We start from the raw sequence: 27,343 nt of genomic DNA on the forward strand, positions 1-27,343 counted from the left end.
ATGACAGCTGGTAACAGGTACTCACCAAACCAGAACATTCCTGATTTTCTTCTTTCGGTCCACATTGACCAAAGTTTCCGTAATAGAGAATCCTGTGACAGCACCCGCTATTACAATCATCACTAGAATAACAGTAATCTCCATTGTTCTAATTGTAAAACAAGAAAGAAAAGTTATGTGAATTGATTTATAAGGTTTCTCATTTATCTCACATCATTTTTAGAAGAAGCACTTATTTAGGTCATACAGTTTTGATGGCTGGGGCTGTGAATGCTGAGACCTCACTGATTCGTAGAGTAAAGCAGCTGAAGCACTCATCCCAGCGCTGTCACTGCTTATTAGCTGAAGATGAGCTGGTCCAAATTTAAGAGAAGTGTACAGAAATCACTGACACATGACACAGTCTGTATAATCCAATAATTAAAGCTCTTTATTACACAGCAGACAATGTATATATACGTTCCTTTACATATGATCAGAAATACATGCCTCCTGTAAACATAAGAACTCATGGTTGGCTCTAGGTGCTATTACATATGTTAACACCTCAAGGCATGTTAGCCTAGGCTGATGTGAGAAACATGCATTATTATTATTACTATAACACCTAATTACCTTTCTTTTTGGCACACTTTTGACCTCTCCCCACCCCAATAAATATAAGAATGCCGCATAATCCAAACTAGGGTCTGACACAGATCTGAAAAGGAAGAGCAAAGGCAACAATTATAAAATTTACATTTTGCTTATCCATCAAATGAATATTACCGTTTACAAAAAAACCCCCTACAATCTCATTACACCAACTGCGGTCTAACGTAAGATTTAAACCTTCCCAACTCCCATCTCTTAATTTTCTTAATTAGCTCAACCTCATCTTGCTGCTTCTGTCGCCGCCCCCACCTTAAAAGAATGGGACCCGAAAATGATAGTATCCAGGCCAAGGTTGGATATGGCCTTACTAAAAACTGCCATAAATTGATACCTGGATAAAAAAGACCAATCTGCATGCAGTAACAATGGCCCAGCCCTTGCCCTGGCCAACTCAACATATCGCTTACAACACCCCACTAGGCACATATGCGCCCCTTGATCCTGTCCAAATAAAACCCTTCTTCCTTTTCCCTTCTGATCTGTCCTAGACCTTCACATAACAAACTCGCACATCCTCCACTAATAATCCCCCACCTATTTTCTTACTGCAATGAACAATTTTGACCAACCGTAATGCCCCAAAGAATACCAGCCTAAAAGCTAACCGAAACAAAACCAACTCAAAAACACCCACACAAATTATTTCCAGTCCAATTCCCAACTCTTGCAATAATTAAAAAGACACTGGCCTATGTTTATCCGGGCTGACTTTTTCCCTTTAAAAGCCTCTTATGGCCTGCCTTACAAAGAAACATTTTGTCACCTCACCAAAACCTCCTAAATTTGAAGCCAAAAGCCAGCCCGGCCATAAATCAGTTTACCTTAGCTACTGATACACCTGACCTATGCGCATTCCCAAACCATTGCAATACCACACCTTGTTAATCCTCGTCAGTTCTTTATCTCCTAATGACACAACCCACTGTTTCCATTCCCTCCACACTGCCTCGTATGCACCAATGATCCACCTATCAAATGCTCTGCTGCTTGACGACCAATTTCCAAAGCTGATCTGGACTATTCTTTCTACTTTAGCCCCCAGGGGCCACCAATCGGAGTTGCTCCCACTGAAATCGTGAGAGAGCATCCGCTATTGAATTCTGTATGCCTGGCATATGCACTGCTACCACCCACATATTTAATAACAGTGCTTGTAACACCAGCTGTCGTAATAAACTTACCATCATGAAAAAATATGCTGTTAAATTGTTAATGGCCTGAACCACCCTTAATTATCGCAGTGAAGACGCACAACTCACCCCACAATGACATAGCTACGACAATTGGAAACAGCTCCAAAAATAACAAATTCTTTACCAAACTCGACTCTTTCCATTCCTCCGGCCACCTCCCTGCACAACATTGCACTTGAAAATAGGCCCCAAAACCCATGTTGTCCGCTGTATACATAAAAAGCTCAGAATAAATACTCCTGAAATCATCAGCGACTTTCCATTGTATTGCTCCAAAAAAGGATAACCAAACTTCCAAATCCTCCTTGTGCTCCCTACTCAAACAAAAAAATGTGGCCATGGGCATAACTCATCATACAAAATTAAGCTTAACCAAAAGTGACTGTAATTCCCTTAAAGTAATCTTGATAACCTGCCTAGCCAGCTGTAACTCACTCCGCAGGTCCTGTGTCTTTTTTTCTGGCAACCTGTATTCCATCAACTCCGAATCAATGGTAATGCCCAGAAAATCCAAGCATTTCACTGGTCCTTAAGTTTTCTCTGGGGCTAACGGCATCCCAAAACGTTGTGCCACCCATTCAACTGTCACTAATAACAAGGAACACATTGGCGACATCGCCTGATCGACACACAAAAAAAGCGTCTAAGTAATGAATCACTGAGTCGATGCCCTGCTGCCTCCTTTATCACCCATTCCCAAAATGAACTGAAGGCCTCAAAGTATGCACATGAGATGGCGTTTCCCATTGGCAAACACCTATCTGCAAAATAGCTTCCTTCCCCAAAACACCCCAACAAACAACAGCTGTCAGGATGCATTAGTAAAAGGCGAAAAGCTGACTCAATATCGTTTTTTGCAACCAAAGCTCCCTTTTCATACTTTCTCACCCAACTCTCTGCCACATCAAATGATGTATAAACCGCCGAACAAAGTTCCAAATCAATGCCATCATTGACTGACGGACCCTTTGGGTATGACAAATGATGAATCATCTGAAATTTATTCAGCTCTTTTTTAGGTAAAACTCCCAAGGGTGAAACTATAAAATTCAACAATGGAGGGTCCTGAAAAGGCCCTGACATCCTACCTAGATGCACTTCCTTCCCCAGTTTGTCCAAAACAACGTTGGAATACATCATGGCGGACCAAAAATTCCTAGTACAAAGAGGAACGGTTACGCCATATTTTCTCCTTCACCTTTTTTTTTTTTAAATGTGCCCCCAATGGACTTTCATAACAAAAATAACCTCACCTTTCACCCTATTATCCAAGCGAATACCTTCTCTATCCTTCTCTGTGTGTACTACAACCGTCACCCCAGAAAATTGCGCGCCCTCTGTCCCCACTGCTGAGCTCCTGCATGCAATACTCACACCCAAAGGCGACACTGATGGTGTAAACTAAGCCGAAACTAGAGAAGATTCGCTCTGCACCCCTGTCACAGACTCCCTCTCACATCTGGCTAAAAGTTTCCTCATGCACCCCAAAATGGTGCTGACAATGCCTCTCACACGGCTCGCTGGAGCCAGGCTCCACCTCAGATGGCTGCAGCAGCCTGCAATTCTTCCATCAGCCAACCACTAGATCTCCATCAGGTAAGTACAAATGTTCTCCGTAGACTTCCTTCTTCTCCTGTTTGTTCTCCTCTGCTCTCAGTGATGTAATGTTAACTGTTCTTCCCGCACTTTCCTTGTTCCTCCTTCTCTTCTTTAACCCCTCCTTGTTTTTCTCATTAACTCCATTATATCCCCACTCCCTGTTAACCCTGTTGTGTCCGGCCCCTACTTTTTAGCTGGCTTGTTCCAGATATCCATGCAGTCTCAGCACTCAGATCCCCAGAGATCAAATCCTTTGACAATTCCAAATCTAATGGCAAGGCTTTTAAAAGTGCTGCTAGGGGCCATTCCCATCTGTGCTTAGGTCTTCAGTCGCAATTCCGCTTCACTAATTTTTGGAGCAGAAATTAAATTGAAATAATCCGCTGCATTTTTTTTCGCACTGGGTTATTCAAAAAAATTAAATCAAACGAAAGCTGTGTTTGCTTCCATATCTACTGTTTTCTCGTGGCCATTACGAATGCGGTGATGCCACATGTGGGACCTTTCTTTTTTACATAGTAAAGGGGGGAAAGGTAAGGTTTTGATGTTTTATTTTAATTTTTTTTCCAATTTTTTAACTTTTTATTTTTGCCCCACTACGGTGCTTGATTATCAGCATCTTTTATCACTCTTCTTATACACTACTATGAAGCTGAGCCTCATAGGCGACCATGGCTTGCAGATCCGGTCGCACTAACTGTGGCTTGTAAAAAGTTGAACAACCAGAATCAAAGTTTTTTTGCTCCCTGGTGTTAGAACAAGTGCCCGGCTGTCACCGGGCCAGGCTTCTAATGCAGCACCATCACAAGATAGCGCTACAGAACAAAGCTCCTTAAAGGCCGCCGTCAAAAACCATATGGGCGGTCATTAAGGTATTAAAATGGACTGATGCAAAATGGAAAACTGTTCTGTAATCAGATGAATCAAAATTTAAAATTCTTCTTGGAAACCATGGACCCCATGCTCTGTGGACTCAAGAGGAGAGGGACCATTCATACTGTATCATACTGCATCCATCACAACAGCATGGCTTCACAGAAGAAGAGTCCGGGTGCTGAACTGACCGCCTGCAGTCCAGACCTGACACCAATAGAAAACATTTGGCACATTATAAAACAAGACATCCTGCAAGACGACCCAAGGCTGTTGAACAGCTGGAATCCTACATCCCACAAGAATGGGACAACATTCCTCTCCCAAAACTCCAGCACTTGGCCTCCTTACTTCCCAGACATTTACAGACTGTTTTAAAAGTAGAGGCGATGCTAAATAATGGTAGACATGGTCCTGGCCCAACTTTTTTGAGATGTATTGCAACCAATCTTTAAATAAGTTACGTGTTTTAAATGGAAAAAAAGTCTCATTTTCCCCTTCTGATACATGTTATATGTTCTAGTGTGAATAAAATATGGTTATATGAGATTTCTAAATCATAGCATTTTTTTTTACATACATTTACATTTTACACAGAGTTCCATATTTCTTTGGAATTGGGGTTATATTACCCTGGCTGACTCATTGGACTCTCTTCTATGGGGACACTGCACTATTCTGTGACATCACACCAGGAACCAGCCTGTTACCTCAACCGCCAACACCCCACTGTAGTGTAGTCAGGAGAAAGTTATATCATAAGAGCCGCTGTGACCCTAACCTCCCACTCCAGCACAGGGCTACATTTGCCACAAGTGTAGTGTGCAGAAGTCCCTCTCCAAGACGCAACAACTGTCTGAATAATGGCGGGAATCAGCAATTGAACATGGCCGCTGACAGGCACTGAGCAATCATTTGCTTACTAGTTGCCGGTTGTTCCGTTGCAGCTCACTGAAAGAATAGTCACTGGTTGATCAACAGTCGTCTTGTGTAAACTTTGATCTTCTTGCATGAACGATTTCTAAAGTAATTTATATGGAGATCGCCTACTACAATATGTCAGCAAGGAAGTATTGAACAATAAGCGATCTGCATAAATGCAAATGACTGCTGAGCATAGGCTACAACAACCTTTCTGAACTGTCTGAGAGACCGCTGCTCAGTGTAAAGATGCCTTTAAGCTTCATAGACTGTCATGTATTTGTATTTCAGACTATTTTGTCTGAAATCGTTTATTTTTAACCCCTTAAGGCCTTAGTCAGACGGGCGTCTCACTGGCTCAGCGCTGAGCCAATCAGGGGGCAGGTCTGACTCACACCCCCTTCACACCCCCTGCAGGCCGGCCGCACGGAACTCCGACTGCCGGGAGCAGGTGAGTATGTATATATTTTTTATTTTAACACTTTTCTGGATGAATTGCAGGGGAAGGGCTTATATATTTAAGCCCTTCCCGACAATTCATCCTGCGCTCGCCGGCAGCCCATTGCTTTCAATGGAGGCGGCTGTATTGCCGGCTCCATTGAATTCAATGGGCTAACATCGTTCTTCTCTGACACAGCTGTTACAGCTGTGGCAGAGAAGAATGATTTGTCTTCTATATGTTCTCAATGGGGTCGGCGCTGCTGCCGCCGGCCCCATTGAGCGCATATAGAGGAGAGAACAGGAATCGCAGATCGCAGATAGGTGCGATCTGCGATTTCTGTTCTATAATTTATCGGACGAGCGCATAAAAAGCGCTCATGTGTCCGATACCATTGCAAAGCAATGGTTTTATAAAGTCGCCGGACGCATGCGCATGCGCAAATCGCGGCAAAAAACGCCCGTCTGACTAAGGCCTAAGGACGTAGTCCTTTTTTATTTCCATTTTTTTTCCTCCCCCCTTTTAAAAAAATCGGAACTGCTTTATTTATCCATCCACGTCGCTGTATGAGGGCTTGTGTTTTGTGGGAAAAGTTGTGTTTTTCAATGTTGCCATTTAATGTACCATATAATGTACTGAAAACATTTAAAAAATTCTAAGTGGAGTAAAATGAAAATACAATGACATTCCGCAATCTTTCGTTGCATCTTGTTTCTACGGCGCACAAACTGCAACAAAAATCACATTATAACTTTATTCTATTGATTACTACGATACCAAGCTTGTATAATTTTGTTTTTGCTGTACTACTTTTATTTTTTTTCAACGACATTTAATTTTTAAAATTATTTTCTGCCGCCATCTTCTGCACACAATAACTTTTTTACTTTTCCATCCACGTAGTTGTGCGAGGGCTCATTTTTTGCAAGACATCACATAGTTTACGTTCGTACCATTTTGGAATACATACGACTTTTTGATTGCTTTTTATTGTACTTTTTCTGGGTGACCAAAAAAGTGCATTTTTTGGCGTTCTTTTTTTCTTCGTAAGCTGTTCACCGTGCGGGATAAATAATGCACTACTTTGATAGATTGGACTTACCGACACGGCGAAAACAAATATGTATTTTTGTTTTATGATTTAGGGTTTTTTTTATTATAGATATGGCAAGTAGGTGCAGCCCACGGACTGTAGCTCTCTCTAATAATATCTTTATTTTTTATATTTTGTATCATAGTCTTAACTTGCTGATACGAAGCTGGGGGTATAGGTCAGTATCTCTCTTTGATGGGTGGAAGACCGTTAGTAGGAATGATAGATGTTCTGAACTTGTCCAAAATCGGTGTCATACTTGGTAAATACAGCTTCTTTTTCTCTGGCTACTACTTGCACTCCTTGAATCTGTTCTGACATAATCCAGTCATTGCCGATGTGGATCTCATCTATCCAGGACTTGGAGCTTTCAGAGGGAGCTTGTTTTGATTAAGAGTTCTGCAGAGCCTCGCGAGAAGCCGAAGTAAGTAGATCTTTGGGCTGAAGTAAAGACATCTGGGCTACAGCCATATATTTCTTCAGCTGTATGGGGGGGTTTTCCCAATATTAATGAGCCTAACCAGAACTCTTCTGGTGGACACAAGAACAATAGTTCTAGCGGCCATAAGTAAAGGATGCCCATCAATTGGTATTGGTTCCACTAGAGCTTCATAATTTTTCCCTTGAAGTCCTGGCCTAGTTTGCCACGACAAAATAAATTCGGAGTCAGGAGGGATCAGAATTGGCTTTATGACCTTAATATGGGCTCGGCCTACATGGCCTTGAGAATTAGCAAATTTTTGCTGAGCCGATAGTGCTTTTATAGTGCACCTCAATATGGTTTGCTGAGCTTGTGCAAGGATTTCCGCAGGAACAGATCTCTGGGGAGCTTCCAACATCTCATCATAACAATTTCTCAAAATATTAATTCCTAACACAATGGGAGCATTCTTCTTGTTGGCAACGTCAACTACCAGGATTCCTTGTTTAACCAGCTCGGCTCTTCCTGTGTGGACAGTAGGTTTCCAGTAACCTATTACTGGTACTGGCTCCCCATTACTAGCAATCACATTCATTAATGGGTTGGGTGGGCATGATATCTTCAGGCCAATATTTTTCAAAAGACGATCTGCAAATGGTTGTCATTTGTGACCCAGTGAGAAAGGTATGCGGTCCACAAAAATCACAACTTCCAGGCCAACATATTTGGACAACCATTTTGAAGGAGATGGACCTACTGGTTGATTTCCCGGAGATCGGTCCTCTTCCCCGGGGGATTTCCATTTAAAGCCCAACATGTAATCTCTTTGGGTCCATAACGCCGACAGTGATGACAGTATGACCATTAGGTTTTTGGAAAACCATTTGTAGTACGTGACGGACGCTAAAGAGGTGTCTCAGGTTCAGCAGTGGCTGGAGACATTAGAGACAGCTGACTTTCAAGTGCCCCATTTTTTTACATGGGGCACTATATTGCTGGCTAGTTCAGCCAACTGTTTCTTCATTTCCTGTAGAGGTTCTTCCTCAGACGCTTCTACTTGTACCTCCTGACGGTACGTTTCTCTCTTCTTGGTGGACACGGGTTTCTCATCTTCTGAGTATTCAGGAGAAGTCTTATTATCATCCATATCACTGGAATGGGAGTCACTACCCAACACTCGAATTGATAATTCTTTAGAATCAAAGAAATCAGCATTAGGGTGGTGTACTGACAACATTCTCAAATGACTGCGTTGGGGCTCTGTCTGTGTTCCTTCAATGAATTGCTCTCTCAGGGTTTGATTATCTCCATCAGCTTTCCTAGGGTCAACCGGAATAACGGCTTTTATTATTTCCTGTAAAGATAACCCATAGTCTCGTAAGGACTCTCCAACTTGCTGTTTACAGTTAATGAACTTCTTTACTGTTCTGATACAGTGTGGATTTCGAAGATCCCTCATAAATTTGCTTGATTGTTCTCTTTTGAGAACAAGGCCACATTTTAACTTCACGGGCAGCTGCCCCCTCAAGCTGTCCTATTAGAATCTCAACTTGTTGTTCAAGAGTCAGAAAATACAGACGAAACATAGCTCCCATGTTTGTCTTGAATTCACCCAGAGTATGTTTTGCTCCACTGTAGTGGAGGAGCCAAGGAGCTCCGATGTAATAAGGCATTGTTAAGGGTGAACACACCATAGACATAGAACTTGAACTGTAAGTTGGGGGTGTTGAGAGTGAAGCAGTCTGGGAACTACCTTGTTCGTGGTCGGTCATATTTGAAAATGTTTCTCAGAAGTCCCAGAAGTAATTTTAAAATTTTTATCAATTGGATGCTGGCCCTTTAAACTTTTTAATTTTGCAAAAGAATGCCAAATCTTCCTAAAAGTCACAGAGGTATTTATTGTCCTGTTCGTGACGTCAATTTTGAGTTGGCTGCAGAGTGCAAAGCCTTGCGTGCGAACTGCGCAGGTGTCTGGAGCAGAGCAGGTAGTCACTAACCTTGTCACGGGGCAATAACACACCTGGGCCAGTAGGTTCGCACAAGCAAGGCTCAAAGGATACCAATCAGGAGTGGGGTTTGTAATATAAAATTAAGTCACTTGTGATGCCAGCCCCTTTGTTAGTGTGAATAAAATAAAGAGGTAATAGCAAATTCAAAAGGTACAAATTTGTACTATGCTTCTTCTGTTGGTTTGTGAGGTAGATTTTCTTCACAGCAATTACAGAGGAGTATAGGACATTGGCATAAGACTTGTACTGGTATATATGTAGTATTTAGCAATACAAGGGAGAAGAGATTCAAGTAGCTATGCTATGTGTGGCCATAATGGACTAAAACTGACTAAATAGAAATGCTAAAATACTGCTAAGATGACATTCACTCTCTGAGGCACTTGGTCGCGCTCGCACCGGAGCACAACCACCAGCATCCAGTCAGGACGGCGTCTCCTCACCAAAACCCCTGCGCACTTGCGGTCCATGGCTAATCTCTCTGCCCATTAAAGCATTGCACTCGCTAGCTCCTCCCCCCTAGCCTGCTCAACGACACAGAAACTTCTATGCACTGGTCTCCCGGCAAGCAATAAGTAAATCTAAACGCAGTGCTGCCGGGCAAATTATACATTAAAGAAATAACGATGCTTTACACAAAGCACAGTCGCAGCAACAGAATATAACAGAATATAACATGTTTAATTGCCTGTGGTCCCTGCTGCACTACGCTCCGGGCCACTACAACTCCCTGCATTGTTCAGGGCATTTAAATGCCGCTGCCAGAACTGATAGCGGTATGTAAAGGGTTAATAGCACTGATCAGCCATGTGGCTGGTTGCAGCTATTACCCCCACGCTGTAGTTTCCATCTATACTTAGGGCTGTTCATCTGGTATCTTATATTCCACGCTGGGTTTGGCTGTCAGCAATGCTGGAGCAGAACTTTACCTGCCCAGTAGGTTGACACAGTGGTTCCACATCCACAGTCCTAACACTCGCCATAATCTTTAAAAATTCCTCAAGAACAGGAGAAATCCCAGTGAATTGGAAAAGGGCAAATGTTGTCCCTTTCTTCAAAAAAGGAAAAAAGGTGGATCCAGGAAACTACAGGCCTGTGAGCAAGACTTCTATACCAGGAATGGAGGAATTGGGCTAAGCAGCAGCAAATGTGAAAAAGACTTGGGTATACTAATAGATCATAGACTGAACATGAGTCAAAAATGTGATGCAGCAGCCAAAAAGGCAAACACATTTCTGGGATGTATTAAGAGAAGCATAGAGTCTAGACCATGTGAGGTAATTATCCCCCTTTACTCTTCCTTAGTCAGACCTCATCTGGAATACTGTGCCCAGTTCTGAGCACCCCACTTTAAAAAAGACATAGACAAACTGGAGCAAGTTCAGAGAAGAGTTGCCAAGATTGTGAGTGGTCTGCACATCATGTCCTACGAGGAACGGTTAAAGGATCTGGGAATGTTTAGCTCGCAAAAAAGAAGGCTGTGAGGAGACTTGATAGCTGTCTACAGATATCCTAAGGGCTGTCACAGTGCAGAGGAATCAGCCCTACTCTCATATGCACAGGAAAAGACTAGAAGCAATAGGATAAAACTGAAAGGGACAAGACACAGATTAGATATTAGAAAAAAAACTTTCTGACAGTGAGGGTGATCAATGAGTGGAACAGGTTACCATGGGAGGTGATGAGTTCTCCTTCAATGGAAATGTTCAAACAAATGCTGGACACTTATCTGTCTGGGATGATTTTGTAGATCCTGCACTGAGCAGGGGGTTGAACCCGATGACCCTCAAGGTCCCTTCCAACTGTACCATTCTAGGATTCTATGCAGACACGACATCTGCTGGGAGGACACAGATTTGTCTAGCTGACAGGAGCTGAATCCATGAGTGTGCAAGAAACTCCATGGCAGAATACCAAAGCTCAGCCACAATATTCCAACGAGGATTTAACGATCAGATCTACGTGGATAAATCTAATGTGGGACTGACAGTTTATAGTCCATGTGAATCGGACCTTATACTGTATGTGCGGAATCGAAGCCAGTACAACAGCTGGATGCAGGTACTCACCGGACCGACACATTTCCCAAATTTTGGATGCTTTTGCACACATATGGGGGGGAGCCCCAAACCACCACAACACCCGCTGTTACATTCCTCACTGTAATTACATTGATCTCCATCGTTCTTGATTTAAAACACAGGAAATAAATGTTTAGTGAATTTGTCGATAAGGTTTCACATTTATATCACAGGAGAAAGAAAAAACTGTTACAAACGTGTCAACTCTCTTGTAACATCCACAAGACTCCCAGGCAAAAGAGAAACCTGATTACTGGAATAGTTGTTAAATCTGCCGTATGTCACTGAAGATTTTTGGTAGGGAACCCTATACAAGAATATTCCTCTACTCTGGCTGCTACATGTATGCCAGGCAGCCAGGAACATGCCGACTTCCTGTCAACCTTGCCTACACATAAATCCTGCCCTCCCATTGGAGATCAGTGGCGCCCCTGTAGTCAGAACCCATAGATACACCATTGCTTCATCATGATGAGTGAGGCAGAGGCCCTCAGTATAGGAGGCGGTTCTGGGGACATGAAGGTGTAGTAGAAGTGTGCTTTTTTCATGCCATATTTGGGCACAAACCTGTCAGTAAATGAAGGCAGTAGCATCTCCAAGACAGATAAGGGGGGAAAGAGAATTAAGGATATCTAGTAGTTTCTTATGTAGGCGGCAGTAGGGAGTCTCAGAATTTAAGTGTATAATCACTAATACGGGGATTCCTACATAGATTTCATTCTTTTTCAAGGTATCATTTGTAACATGTAAAATCATCAGTGGGAGATGCAGCGTGAGGCCGGAGGTTTAGTGAGAATGTCCTGTCTGACGCTATATCCCCGCCGCACACGGTTTTACTTCAAATTGTATCAGTTTTTTAATGCAGTTAAAATTTGACATTTCAATTCTTAATCACAGAGGCAAAAATCTATTCAAGTAGTAAGGCCCTCCACAGTATAGATTAAATAATTAAAGCTAAATTATATTATAATTCATTAAAATACAACCCATAGGGCACACCAAACAAAAAAACTAACAAACATTTGCAGGGCTATGTGTTCATGTTATTCCCCCGTTTTGTGCATAAGGAGAAAAAACTCTAATCAGTAGGCCACCCTGATTTATATTAGTGGAGCAAGATCAATTATTTTCCAACATCCCACTTCTGGGAAAGTTATACTGATTACTGGTTATTAAGCGTTTGGGTCACCTCCCATCACTTATATCAATTCTTCATGAACGTGGATAGTGGATTTTCTTTTTCAAGAAGAAGTAGATTTTATCCTTCATAGATAACTGCCACTATTCTCCCATGGGTGCTACTGATATAGCTTTTTGTCTCACGAAACGGCAGTTTCTGTACTTCGTGTCTCACTTCATATATATCCTCTGTATTTCGTATCAAGCTTCATATATACCTTCTTTATACCTTCGACGCGTTTCCCCTCTAGTTACGCGGTTCATCAGGAAGTATATTTATTCCCTTATAGACGGGTTTAGAAAATAAACACAGAATATATTTCTAATAGATAGTATTTTCTTAATCAACACATATAGGTTGTTTTGCTCAATCGACCATAAGATGGATCATGCTTAATATTCCACTTAGTCACTTAAATGTTATTGGGAGCAGTATAATGCCTAATTTGGTAATATGGCTCATCTCTTTCTTACAGGAGGAGGGGGTTTATATAGTGTGAGGGTGAAGTCACACGAACGTATATCGGCTCGGTTTTTACGCCGAGCCGATATACGTTGTCCTCGTGTGCAGGGGGGGGGGATGGAAGAGCCAGGAGCAGGAACTGAGCTCCCGCCCCCATCTCCACCTCCTCTCCGCCCCTCTGCACTATTTGCAATGGGAAGAGGTGGGGCAGAGGCGGGGCTAAGTTCTGAGAATTAGCCACGCCCCATCCCACCTCTCCCCATTGCAAATAGTGCAGAGGGGGGTTTATATAGTGTGAGGGTGAAGTCACACAAACGTATATCTGCTCGGTTTTTACGCCGAGCCGATATACGTTGTCCTCGTGTGCAGGGGGGGGATGGAAGAGCCAGGAGCAAGAACTGAGCTCCCGCCCCCCCCCCTCTGCCTCCTCTCCGCCCCTCTGCACTATTCGCAATGGGAAGAGGTGGAGCGGAGGCGGGGCTAAGTTCTGAGAATTAGCCATGCCCCCATCCCACCTCTCCCCATTGCAAATAGTGCAGAGGGGCGGAGAGGGGGGCGGGAACTCAGTTCCTGCTCCTGGCTCTTCGATCCTCTCCCCCTGCACACGAGGACAACGTATATCGGCTCGGCGTGAAAACCGAGCCGATATACATTCGTGTGACTTCACCCTAAGGGTGGACCATGAATAAACTAATTTTGTGTATGACTAATTAGTCTCCAACTGGTCAATCCTCGGACATATTTATGGATTTTATCGCTTAAACCACTCAATTCACCAATATCCCCCATTAATAGGTGTCAGTTCCTCTGTTTTTTCCCAGAAGTGGGATGTTGGAAAATAATTGATCTTACTCTACTAACATAAATCAGGGTGGCCTACTGATTAGAGTTTTTTCTTCTCATGCACAGAATGGGGGAATAACATCACCACATAGTCCTGGAAGACTGCAAATTTTTGTTAGTTTTTTTGTTTGGTGTGTCCTATGGATTGTATTTTAATGAATTATAATAAAATTTAGTTTTAATTATTTAATCTCTACTGTGAAGGACATTTCAGTTCTAATGATGAAACCACATCAGACGGCTGCAGATGGATTTGTCCCGTGACAGAGGTTACATCCACATGAGAGTGTGAACAAAAATCTACAGCAGAACTCTAGATCTGAGTCTCAGAGTTCTGCCTTGGATTAAATTGTCAAAGTCGCATCAGGAAAAATGGTGCCAATTCCATGGTTTTTAAGTCCGTGTGAAGGAGGAGTTATACTGTGGGCAGAGGAGAAGCCAGTATAACAAGTGCTTACAAATACTTACCGGGCCGTGACATAAGTGATGGAAGTTTTGGACACATTTACCAAAGCCCTTCGAAGATAATCTAATGCAACAGCTGCTCATACATTCGGTACTGTTCATACACGGACTGTCCATGCACTAAATGTAAAACAGGCAATAAATATTCAGTAAATTTATTTATAAGGTTTCACATTTATTTCATATGAGGGAGAGTAAGATGATTCATACTTGTCAACCGGGAACATCCTAAGGCTAACTTCACATGGACAAATGCGATATCAAGCTGTGATTCACGGTCTGATATCACGCTCACCAACATGTGATTTCACCGCAGATGTGAGGTGTTATTATATCAAAACCGCCTTGCAACACTTTGGATCGCAGAATGTCTCCAATTGTTTTCAATGGGGAGACCTCGCATGGCACAAATGTGCACCCAGCACAAAGATGCTGCCTCTGGCTCAATTGAAAACAATAGTCGATGTGCCCAAAGATAAAATGTGATGCAATTTTTTTCCCTGCATTTCATCATAGTGCAATGTTATGTGGGGAAAAGAAAAAAAAATGGCTTATGTCCATGACCATGACGCCATTCAAAAAATTCATAATCTTGAATTGGACAAATCTTATACAAGAATCTTGCTTGTGTGATGCCGGCCTTAAAATTCTCAGAAAAAGGGGAGACCTCCTGGATTCCTGGTTGTTAAAGCTACCGCATGTTCCTGAAGTCTCTTGGAAGGAAGCCTTTTGTAGAAGATTTAGACCCTGGCTGCTGGATGTATGGCAGGTGGCCCAAAACATGCTGGACTTCCTGCTGACCTTCCCTCCACATAAATCCTGACCTTTCTGGAGATCAGTGGCACCCATGCAGGCAGACATCATGAAAACACATTGCTTTTGCAAGATGGCTAAGGCAGAGTCCTGCAGAGGAGATGCTGGTGCTGTGGGGCCCGAAGGTGCAGTAGGAGTATACTCGTTACATGCCATGCTTATAAACTTATCAGTAATTGAGGGTAGCAACAGATCTCCAAACTGGAGTAGCATCCCCAAAAAGGATAAAGGGGCAACAGGGAATAGAAGTGTTGGCATCCAGTCGTCTAAATAGTGTAAATCCCCTTTGTGTTCCCATGTGCAGTATGAAATATGCCTAGAGCAGTGAAGGCAAACCTTTTAGAGACTGAGTGCCCAAAACCCACTTATTTATCGCAAAGTGCCAACACATCAGGGGACGGGCTTATCACAACATATGATTTTACCTCCATCCTTATAAAAAGGACAAAGGTGTTTCAAAATAGACAGGGTGCAGATTTTGACTGTGGAAATGCTGCGGTTTTTTGCCACGGAAATTTCTGCTAAGGACATTCTGCCGCATTTCCGCCATGTGTAAAAATACCACAGTAGTAATAGTAATCACAGGGGCCTCAGCAGTAATAGTGACCCCCATAGTGGCCTCAGTAGAAACAGTGTCCCCTATATTGACCCCAGTAGTAATAGTGACCCCCACAGTGGTCTCAGCAATATTTGTGACCAACAAAGTGGCATAAGTGGTAATAGTGACCGCCATAGTGGTCTCAGCAGTAATAGTGACCCCCACCGTGGCCTCTAGAATTAAAACTGACCCCCCCATAGTGACCTCAGTAGTAATAGTTTTCCCTACAGTGGCCTCAGCAGTAACAGTGACCACCAGTGGTCTCAGTAGTAATAGTGACCTCCAAAGTGGCTTCAGCAGGAATACTGACCCCCCACAGTAGCCCCAGCAGTAATAGTGACCCCCTCCACAGTGGCGGAAGTAGTGATAGTGACCCCCATAGTGGCCCTCATAGTAATTCTATTACTTTTGGGGCTAATATAGGGGATAATATTACTAATAGTATCCCCTATAACAGCCCCAGTAGTAATAGCTTCCTCCTGAGACCAATATACTTGCCCTCTCCTCGTTGAAGCACCGGAGCTGATCGCAGGTGCTAAATGTGACGTCAGAGTGTGTGTCTGGATGCCTCCTCCCCTCTGCTGTTGTGGTACCAAGGAGGAGACATCAGGGGAGGAGGATCTCGGGTGCACACTGATGTCATAGTGTGTATCTGGGATCAGCGCCGCCGAGTGAATACCGGCAGTGGATCCGCGGCCCCCGGCCAGTATTCACTACTTTGGTGAGCAGCCGCCAGTGCAAGTGCCAGCAGGGAGGGCTCTGCATGCCGCCTCTGGCACGTGTGCCATAGGTTCGCCACCACTGGTCTAGAGCATTCAGCATTAAGGAACAAAAAACTGTCATTGCAAAACGGACAAAAAAAAATTCACAAACAAAAACACAATGGAGCATATTTGTTATGCCCTTAGTGACCAAGCCCATTTGTACCTTAACCCCTTCATGACGTGGCCCCTTTTTTTCTTCCATTTTCGTTTTTTCCTCCCCCCTTTAAAAAAATCGTAACTCCTTTATTTATCCATCGACGTCGCTGTATGAAGGCATGTTTTTTGCGGGACGAGTTGTAGTTTTTAATGATGCTTTTTAAAGTACCATATAATATACTGAAAATTTTTTTAAAAATTCTAAGTGGAGTAAAATGAAAAAAAAAACGACATTCCGCCATCTTTCAGTGTGTCTTGACACCTGCGCGGCTCCCCCGATCTTACTGCGGGGTGGCCGTGTGGGACCCCTGAACATCGTTCAAGGGATTTAAATGCCGCTGTCATACATACCCCGACGCTCCAGGACGTAAATGTACGTCCTGGAGCGGGAAGGCGTTAATGACCAGGCCAAATTTTGGAAATCCGACATGTGTCATCTGACATGTAACATAAAATAACTCCGTAAAGGTTTTGCATATCCAAATGATTCCGATATTGTTTTTTTGCCACATATTGTACTTTATTTAGGTGGTAAAAATAGACCAATAAAATTTGTGTATATTTATTAAAAGCGCAAAAATTGGGAAAATGTTGAAAAAATTGTCATTTTTTTTACATTTTCAACTGCAATATCTCAAATATGTGCAAACTAACGGTACAATTTTTTGATGAGATATATATTTCAGTTTACTTTTTGCTGGGTTTTTTTTACCAATTTTTATTGAAAATTTTCCATTTTGCAAAGGAATATAACATTGAGATAATGTATGTAGGCGTACAAGGCTTGCTGGGTTAGTGGCAGTAGTATAATTCTAATTCGTTATAGCCAGATTCTTCTCTGCTTTTCATTGTTGTTTTTGTCATAGAAGCATATCAAAAACCTCAGTGGCCTTGCCAACACCAACTTTCAGAAAGGGAAAAGGAGAAAGGTAGGCAGGTATTTGGGTAGGGTAGGTGGGGGGAATTCTTCTCTCATGGGGCAGCAACCCAAGGGGGTAGGGATTCCCAAGGTTAGCTTTCGGGCTTTGTATTTATAATGCAGTTGAGATGTTGGCCTCCACTGTAGGTCAGGTGTAATCTATCCATGGGGTCTGATATTTAGAAATCTGTCGTACCTGATATTGATGTTAATTTCTCATTAATCAGGTACCAATTCATTTAGTGTTTAACCTCAGAGAAGTCCAGTGAATTTTTTTGACAAGATCGAGCTATAGTTTGTTTTGTGGTTAGGAAGAAGAACGAAACCAGCTTTCTAGAGTTTGGAGATATATTTGTAATCCTTTTGTTCAGTAGGGCTTCCTATGGGTTTTTACGCAGGTTATGATTAGTTACTGTATATATAAGGAAGTATACCCTAATCCAAAGTCTATTGACTCAAGTGCAGGACCACGATATGTGGAAAATATCTCCAGGGGAGGAGCATCCCCAGAAACAGTCTTTAGAGTTACCTGGAACCGCGCTAGCAATTCTTGTAGGGACTAAGTACCAACGTAATATGATTTTATATGAGGTCTCGAACATCAGTGTATTGTGGGTACCAGAATTGGTTGATCTCCAAATCTGGGACCATTTGTCGTCTAGAATGTTGCCTATATCTCGCTCCCATTTTGCTAGATATGGTAGTTGTGAACAGTACAAGTTATGTACAAGGCCCGAATATATTTGTGAGATAAGGCCTTTTGCTTGTGGGTATTTGAGACAGAATGTTTCGAAGGAGGTTGTTTTGTAATGGGGAGTTTGTGTTTTTGAGAAGAGAGAATATAAAATTCTTGGGCTATAAATAGCGGAATATTTCAGAAGATGGTAGGCCAAACTTTTCCTGAAGATCAGGGAATGTAATTATACCATTTAACGAAAGTAAGTGGTTTATTTTGGATATGCCCTTGCTTGTCCAACTCTTAAAAGGATAGTGAGGAGTCAAGACCTGGTCAGAATAAGGAGTTATGCAAAAAATGGTAGAAGGGGTAAGTGAGATGAGATTAGTTTCCTGCAGTACTTTATGGAATCCCAGACTTTGAGGTTAGAGATAGGGGGTCTATGAGTCAGAGGAGTCCACAAAATTGAGTCCACTGTGAGAGGGTATACCTCCATGGCATTTATAGCAAGCCAAAGAGGCGCTTTGGTTGTGGAATGAAGGAAGGGCAGTTGGGCCACCTGGGCAGTTTGGTAGTATTTTAATATATTTGGGTCTCCCAATCCTCCCTGAAGTCTACGTCTGTACAAAGTAGAGCGCGTCACCCTAGGAATGGAGTTATTCCAAATAAAGGGGACGGTCATCTGCTGAAGTATCTTCAGGATGTGCCCAGGTACATGTACCAAAAGAGCTCTGAAAACGTAAAGTAGTGTAGGCAAAATTTTCATTTTTAGCGAATTCACTCTTCCAATCTATGAGATGTGGTATTGGTCCCAGCTTTCCAGAAGTAGTCTGAGTTTACGGAGGAGTGGCATGTAATTTAGCGCATATATCAAGGTGTAAGAGCTTGTTAAATTAATGCCCAAGTAGCCCAATGTCCCCATTATCCATTTAAAGGGGAAGTTGGCTTGAAGTAGGGAGACCGTATCTGGGGGTAATATGAGGTTGAAAGCTTTTGACTTTGCGCTGTTGATAATAAGGTCAGACAGAGACCCGAACCTAGACTGTTCCACCATTAGGTTAGGGATAGTGGTATGGGGAGAAGATATTATAGCCAATATATCGTCATCAAATATGCTAATTTTATGGTGAATAGAGGCAATTTCAATTCACCTGATGTCAGGGTTGTTTTGAATTTTAATCGCTAATAGCTCTATGGCTAGAATAAAAAGGAGGGGGGACAATGGACAGCCCTGCCTTGTGCCTCACCGGATCAAGATGTTATCTGAGCAAAAGCCCTTGTAACAAACAAAGGGAAGAATATAAAATACATAGCCATGTGAGGAATTCAGCAGGAAATTTCCAGTGTTCCAGTACTGAAAACATATAGGGTGCTAAATGCCTTGTACACATCCAAGGAAAGCAACATTGCAGAAATGCTCCTGTTTTGACAAATGTGGGTGAGGTGGGTGATTCAACATATGCTGTCTGGAGCTTGTCACCCGGAAAAGAACCCTACTTGGTCCTTACCTATTAGTGATGGTAAAGCTGCATTTAAGCAAGAAGCCAAAATTGGTGAGAAGCTTCATGTCTACATTAATTAAGGATATAGGACGGTAGTTCTGTTTATCCAGAAACTCTCTTTCAGGCTTTGGTAGCATGGAGATGGCTGCCAAGAGAGAAGTCTAACCTATTTGCTGTCCATCTCGGATGGCATTAAAGTAATTTGCAACATATGTGTGCAGAATGGGGGAACATTTTTTATAGTAAGAAGAAGAAAAGCCATACGGTCCTGGGTGTTTATTAATTTTCAATGTTTTTATAGTTTCTGTGACTTCTCCTGGGGTGATTTTTGCCACCAAGTGTTCTAAGAATGTGCTAGGAAGCATGGGAAATGTAATGTCATGAAAGTAAGAGGTTAGCTGTTCTGGGTACAGGTGATGTGACTGGGAGTAAAGCTTATCCAAAAATTGTCTGAACTCTGATACTACAGTGAGTGGGTTTGCCGTAATTTATATTATGCCTTGTGCAGAGCCTGAAGAAAGGGCTTATTGTGGGGCTGGCTCATAGCCTGTGGGCTAAGGCAGTAGACGGTTTGTTATTTAACACATAAAAGCGTTGGCGGGACCATCTAAGTTTGCACTCAACAAGTTCTGAAATACATAGTTCTAGTTCTGTCCTAGCCTGAGAGATTAATCTTAAATTTTCCCGAGATGGGTGCTTTTTGGCCTTGTCTTCTAACTGTAGAACCTTTTGCTCTAATTCTAGTTCTTGGGATAGTCGCTCTCTCTTTTGCCGGGCTGAAATTTGGATGAGGGCACCATGGAGCACTACCTTATGCGCCTCCCACAGTGAGATGGGCGAGGAGGTGGAGGGGCTATTTATAGCAAAGTATTCTTCTAATTGTGGTGTTATCAGAGACAGTACCCCAGGTAGTGCTAGAAGGGAATCATTAATGGCCCATGTGGTATTAGTGGGCTTTGACATTAAAGAGCTGCATGATATTGGGCTGTGGTCCAACCAAGAAACGGAAAGAATTTTAGAACAGGTTATTTGCGGCAGGGAGGAGACGGCTTTTAGAATGTGGTCTATTCTCCTATATAGAGAGTGTGGGGACGAAAAATGTGTAAAATCTTAGGTAGTGAGGTTGGTTTTTCTCCAGTAGTCGACTAGGTGGTGCTGGGTGAGCAATACTCGATAGTTATGTGATAGGGATCGCTGGGGCAGCAGCAGAGGTGTTGGAAGAATTATGGAGTTTCTGTCCAGGCCCGGGTCCAAAATGCAATTTGAGTCCCCGCACGGTATGACCATCTCATGTTTGTTTGTCTCTACCAGTTCAAACTATTTTGTAAGGAAATCGATTTGCCTGGTATTCAGGGTATAGTATGAGACAATTGTTACCGAGACATCTTGAATTATACCCATTAATAATAGATAACAGCTTTCAGAGTCGGAGATAGTTGATGTGTGGATAAAGGGGACTGCCGGCTGAAGCATATTGTGACCGTTTTTGTTTTGGATGAAGCAGTTGATAAGTGGGGTAATAGGTAGAGAGATAATGTGGGGAGAAATTAGTGGAGAAATGAGTTTCTTGTAAGCATACAATATTGGCATGGACTCTTTTATAATAGCGGAAAGCGCTTTAGATCGTTTATTGGGGGAATTAAAACCCCGAACATTGTGCGAGATAATTTTTAAAGTCATGGGTGGTTATATAAGGAGCTATAAAGATTGGATAACTGGGAATCCCAGCCCAACGAGAGAAAAATAGGGGGAGAGAGCGAGGGGAAGGGGGGTGGGAGGGATATAGAGAAGGTGGCCAACCTGTAAATTCAACATGGTAGACATTTAAGACATTACAAGTAACTAGCATGATAAGAGCTGTTTAGTTGGTCCTAACAGCAACTACTCATTGAATGACACACCGCAACAGTGCCAAAGAGGCACTCTTAAGCTTCATACAAAATATGCAGAGGAGGAGATCCAAGTGCATGGGGAGGTGGGGGGCATAAAATAAAAAATTGAAGAGAGGAAAGGTAGAAGCAGAGGAAAGGAGAAATTAAAAATAAAAATAATGTAAATAAGAAAAAGGGGGGGGGGAGAGTTAGAAAAGGAGAGGTGGTTTGTAGCATAGGGCATATAGGCCCCAAGAACTAAACTCTAGAGTCCATTAACCAAAGATAAACGGAATCCCAGTCCATGGGTAGTTTCTGGCAGACCCTTCTATTTTCCTCATTCCAGTCCTTTTTTAAGTCATTTTTATTTCTATTAGCGAAGTCCATAAGTGATAGAGGTATCGCTGCCAAGTTGCCCACGTCAATCATGCATTTCCCATTCACATTATTAGGCTATAAAGTTTGCCTGTGGAACATAGGAGTTGACAGGGCCTTGGAAGAACGGGAAATATAACATGTCTGACAATGTATTTAAGGGTGTTGGAGACTCTTCAGTTGGAGTTGAATATTTTTCTTGGAAAGGCACCCTCAAGGTCAGTCCGACTTGAATAGCCGGAGGGAGCACCTCCCAAGATTATGGCTTGCAGTTGCTCGTTGGTCTCCGGGGAGATCTAGAGAGTTGCGATGACCCTGGTGAGCCTGGTTGCTGGGTCGGGAGCTCGAAGCACAGGTTTGTGAAGCAGCACCGAGCTCCTTCCAGGGACAGGATAGTATAAGTCTTAGCTTGGAAGAGGAATGTCAACTTAAATGGGAAGCCCCACCTATAATGGATGCGCTTTTACTACAAAATTTCCAAATAAAGCTTGAGGACTCTCCTTTTAGCAAGCATTGAAGGGGCCAGGTCAGGGAATAATTAATAATCGTGACCCTGGAAGGAGAACTTTGATATGCAGTGAGACGTATTAATTAGTTGCTCTTTAGTTTGGTGGTAGTGCATTTTCTGGACGTCTCTTGGTGGGCCCCCAGCCTTGCGGGCTCTCAACGCTCTGTGGACTCTGTCTGTTTCCATAGGAGTATTGGGGCATAACTCTCCAATACAATTGGAGAGTTATGCCAATTATAATTCTCGGAACTTAGCTCCGCCTCCGTCCCGCCTCCTTTCATTGCAAATAGTGCAGAGGGGCGGAGATGGGGTGGAGATGGGGTGGAGAGGGGGCGGGAGCTCAGTTCCTGCTCCTGGCTCTTCCATCCCCCCCCCCCGCAGATGAGGACGACGTAGCCGATATGCGTTCGTTTGAATCCAGCCTTACGCTGCCCTTTAGATTTAACTAATTTAAATTTAATTTATTTTGAGTATTCTGTGTAAGTTTGTGCAAGGGAGTCATTTTGTCTCAAAATGGGTAAATTATTGCGTACTATCTTAACGATATTCACGGAGGGGTGTCATGAGTATTTTGACCCCACAGATTGTTTTCAGGGGCTAATGTAGATTTTATTGGAGAAAAAAATAAAATTTCATATTTGCAAATTTTAAATAAAGTTTTTTTTTTCTGTAGTTCACATGAAAATGAGGATTTGCACCTCAAAATGGATACTCCTGTTTGTCCTGTGTTCAGAAACATACCCGTTGTGGCTCTAATCTTATGTCTCTATGCACAACGGGGCCCAAACCGTAAGGAGCAATAAACTTCAACTTTTACGTGATGCTTGTTATCTATTGGATAATAGCGATCACGTGGCTAGAGACCACTCACTGCTGCCCTTGGGCACTGCTGCAGGCTCTCGGCTACCCTTTGTAGGAGATTTAACATTTTCCAGGCCCTCCCCAGCTTATGCACTTACATCGGACATGTTGCCGATGTGCGCAAGTGCCAAAGTTGGGGAGAGGTTCTCAGAGAAAGATCCTGTCGAGGGACATCACTGGAGGCCCAAGGTAAATAATTTCACATCCACTCATAGTTCGGATCTGTGACGGGAGATGAAACTTTAGCTTTTTTTATATTCACATGATCCATTGGATAAAAGCGATCATGTGACCAAGGACCGTGTACTGCCGTCCCCCCATGAAATCTCTAGGCTTTTGGCTATATTGGTAGCCAAAACCAGGGAGATTTCAAATTACCCTGGCAATCCACAGCTTTCGCACATAAATCCGCCATTTTTGCAACAGGTGCGTGCACAGAAGCCGGGGTAAGGTCCGCGGATAAATCCAGGAGCCTTAGGTACGTAATTTCATATTCCCTAATGGACATGATACATGAGGGAAGATAACACTCAAACTTTTTAAACTTTTTTTCGTGCTTTTACACTTTTTTAAAAATTTGTTTTATTTTAAATAATCGCCATTATCCATTGAATAATGATGATCCTGGGACCAGGAACCGCATACAGCAGTTCCCGGTGATATCTCTCTGTTGTGGGCTACTCAAAGTAGATATTTTAAATTTCCCGGGCCTCCCACACAGCATTCATATTGCAGGGGCTTAAAGGGGTTGTCCAGCGCCGAAACGGGGTTTTTTTTTTTCAACACCCCCCCCCCCCGTTCGGCGCGAGACAACCCCGATGCAGGGACTTAAAAAAAAAACCGCTCAGCGCTTACCTCAATCCCCGGGCTCCGGTGACTTCTATACTTACCGGTGAAGATGGCCGCCGGGATCTTCTTCCTCCGTGGACCGCAGCTCTTCTGTGCGGTCCATTGCCGATTCCAGCCTCCTGATTGGCTGGAATCGGCACGTGACGGGACGGAGCTACACGGAGCTACACAGAGCCCCATTCAGAAAAGCAGAAGACCCGGACTGCGCAAGCGCGTCTAATTTGGCCATTCGACCATTTTAGACGGCGAAAATTAGACGGCAACCATGGAGACAAGGACGCCAGCAGCGGAGCAGGTAAGTGAAAAACTTTTTATAACTTCTGTATGGCTCATAATTAATGCACAATGTACATTACAAAGTGCATTAATATGGCCATACAGAAGTGTATAGACCCACTTGCTGCCACGGGACAACCCCTTTAATGGATGACAGTGGGAGCATATTGGCAGTTTCTCTGGTCCAGACTGTGAAGGCACCACTTCTCTACCTTGGGTGTCTTGTGCAAGGCTTCCTATGTTGCGCAATAAAAAGAAGCATTAATTAGAAAAAGGCCCCTTTATGACCACAGTAAAAAAAAAAAACATATGGTTGGCTTCTAATGGGTTAAGGAATTTAGGTCAGCTCTCTGCAATCTGTCATTATTAATACAGTAAATTTGTAGAGACATTCGTATGTTCCTAAAAACCAACAGCAAATATGAAAATAACCTAAAAAAGCAGATAAAAGCACTAATTGGAGGAAGGATTTATTAGGAGGGAATTTTAGTTAGTTTTGCTGGAGGCAACATTGTTATTATCTACAACGAATTTTATCAAAATGTTGTACAATACTGATAAATTTGTAGCATCTTTAAATGTCTAGAAATGTTTCTCCAGTTTTTGCACCACCCATCTCCTGTGAGATCGGTGAGATTGTACAAAAATGTAGTAGGTTTTAAAAAGTAGCAATTCATAAATTTCTCTGAATCCCATCCAATCAGTAAGTCACACCCACTTGTCACTCCAGTTTTGAAAAGCCACACATACCTTTTTATTATTGGTGCAAATGGTTAATTAATGTGCCCCATAGCAGATTAAAGATTGGGAGCAAAATACCACAGAAGAAAGGTGCAAATACATAGATGAATATGAGCTTAGCATTTATACACTGATTTTGCTGCACATTTATTACTGCTGATGAGCTAGAATTGTCGTGTAGGTCTCACTTTATGGTGCATATCAATTAAGACAAATTTAGTATTGATTTGCACCAAAAAGAAGATATGTCACATTACTTACTCTACTTCTCAAAAGGACTAGAATATGGGGACAGGGTTTGATTGGAGGGAGGTTTTTTAGAAAGATTTAAAGTGGCCATCTGAATTAAGGGAAAAGCCTGTTAACAGGTCAACCATACATGAAAATGACAAGTCAGCAGTTACTCACCTCTTCTGTTTACAGGCAGCTGTGATGTCCTTTAAACCTGCTGCAGCAGCCAATGACAGCACTCAGCCATGATCACTGAATGCTGTTATTAGCTGCCGCAGCTTGTTTATACACAGGCTCAGCCTGACAGTTGATGTCACAGAGAGACCGAAGCCAGAGATGGATGATGAAGGAGCGAGCTGGGAGAGGTGAGTAACTGCTGATTTGCTATTTTAACTTATGGGGCATACAATGACAGGAGTTTTCCTTAACTCGGACCATCTCTTTATAATCATTAGGTATGTATCATTCAGCTGAGAGCTGCCCCTGATTGGTCCCTGCGCTGAGCCAATTAGAGGCAGCACTCACTCACCCATTCATGAATTCATGAATGGGTGAGTGAGAGCTGCCTCTGATTGGTGAGGCTGTGACCAATCAGAGGCAGCTCATTCAGCAGGCAGGGATTTTAAATCCCCACCTGCTGAATACTACAGAAAGCAGTTCAGGAGAACTGCCGGCCAGACGCGGCTGAACTCCGGCTGCAGCGGAAAGGTGAGTATACATGTTTTTTTTTTTGTTTTTTTTACACATTTTAGGATGATTTTCAGGTAAGCGCTTATATTTTTAAGCCCTTCCCGAAAATTCATCCCGCGCTTGCCGGCAGCCCATTGCTTTCAATGGAGACGGCTGTATTGCCGGCTCCATTGAATTCAATGGGCTAACATCGTTCTTCTCTGCCACAGCTGTTACAGCTGTGGCAGAAGAGAACGATCTTTATGCTGACAGTGCGGGGGGGGGGGGGCTGACTCTTGCCACTATTGTGGCTTAATAGTGAGACCTCGGAGCCGGAAATGCAGCCCTGCATGTTGCTCCTCGCCTGCCCTATCCATTTCTGTGTTTTTTACATGACTTTGGTGATTTGCTAAGATTTTCACAAATGAAAACCTTAGCGGAGCACCAGTCATATACAAAAATGCTCGAGTCGCCCATTGACTTCAAAGGGGTTCGTTACTCGAAACGAACTCTCAAGCATCACTGAAAGTTTGACTCAAGTAACGAGCACCCGAGCATTTTGGTGCTCGCTCATCTCTAATTATATCCTTTCAATGCCAGGGAACCTCTCATTGGACCTTTTTGGATCCAGCATTATTAGATGCATGGACACAAAGCCCAAGAGACTGTATAAAGAAATCTAAATGCAATATACTGAGCCCCCTATGAAGCTCCTATGTGCCCCTGTGCTGCCATCTACATCTCACACAGACCACTTCAATATACAATTTCTACTATCAAAACAGGTTTCCAAGGGACACCATACTAGTAAATAAGATGTTACAGAGCAACACAAGTATAGGAATTTGGTCCATTTAGGAATGCTTCTCTATTGTTAACATAGAGAGAAGTCAGATATAGAAGCCTGAAATATCTACATACATACAAATACAATACATAAAATACAATCTGAAATATAACTAATGTTACCTTTAATTCAGACTGTGCAACGTTGAAACCGAGAGATAGACACAAAAACAGCAAGATGGTCATCATCCTAAATTGTGTCATTTCTGTAGTGATGAAGCCAATGGTGGACGACGAACACAGTGAGCCAGCAGGCAAAGAAAGGAATACTGGGTATACATGGCTTATATATAATTTCCCTCAACCTCATGAATGTCAGAAAGTTTTATGATCAAAGAAGAAAGTGAAACACCTAGAACGTAATGTTCCTTAAATGTTTAATGTTTGACCAGGTGCAGTTACATCACACAGTCAGCATATTAGGATGACAAGTAATATGCAAACATGTAAATAAG

General features: G+C 42.7%; 1 protein-coding gene across 2 annotated transcripts in view; it reads right to left on the reverse strand.

The window, feature by feature from the left end:
• Positions 1-27,143, reverse strand: part of LOC136614841 (colipase-like) — a 57,047-nt gene extending 29,904 nt beyond the window's left edge. Inside the window, exons 1-5 of one of the 2 annotated variants that reach the window (XM_066594141.1) lie at positions 27,012-27,143; positions 14,237-14,353; positions 11,272-11,388; positions 616-700; positions 26-148 (exon numbers count right to left, since the gene is read on the reverse strand). In XM_066594141.1, the coding sequence (XP_066450238.1) occupies positions 26-148; positions 616-700; positions 11,272-11,384 (321 nt within the window). In that variant the 5' untranslated portion in view covers positions 11,385-11,388; positions 14,237-14,353; positions 27,012-27,143. The remainder of the gene's footprint in view (positions 1-25; positions 149-615; positions 701-11,271; positions 11,389-14,236; positions 14,354-27,011) is intronic. The other variant, XM_066594140.1, reaches the window with a different exon arrangement.
• Positions 27,144-27,343: the final 200 nt, after the last annotated feature.

This window comes from Eleutherodactylus coqui, chromosome 1 (assembly GCF_035609145.1).
Source record: "Eleutherodactylus coqui strain aEleCoq1 chromosome 1, aEleCoq1.hap1, whole genome shotgun sequence".
NCBI lineage: Eukaryota > Metazoa > Chordata > Amphibia > Anura > Eleutherodactylidae > Eleutherodactylus > Eleutherodactylus coqui.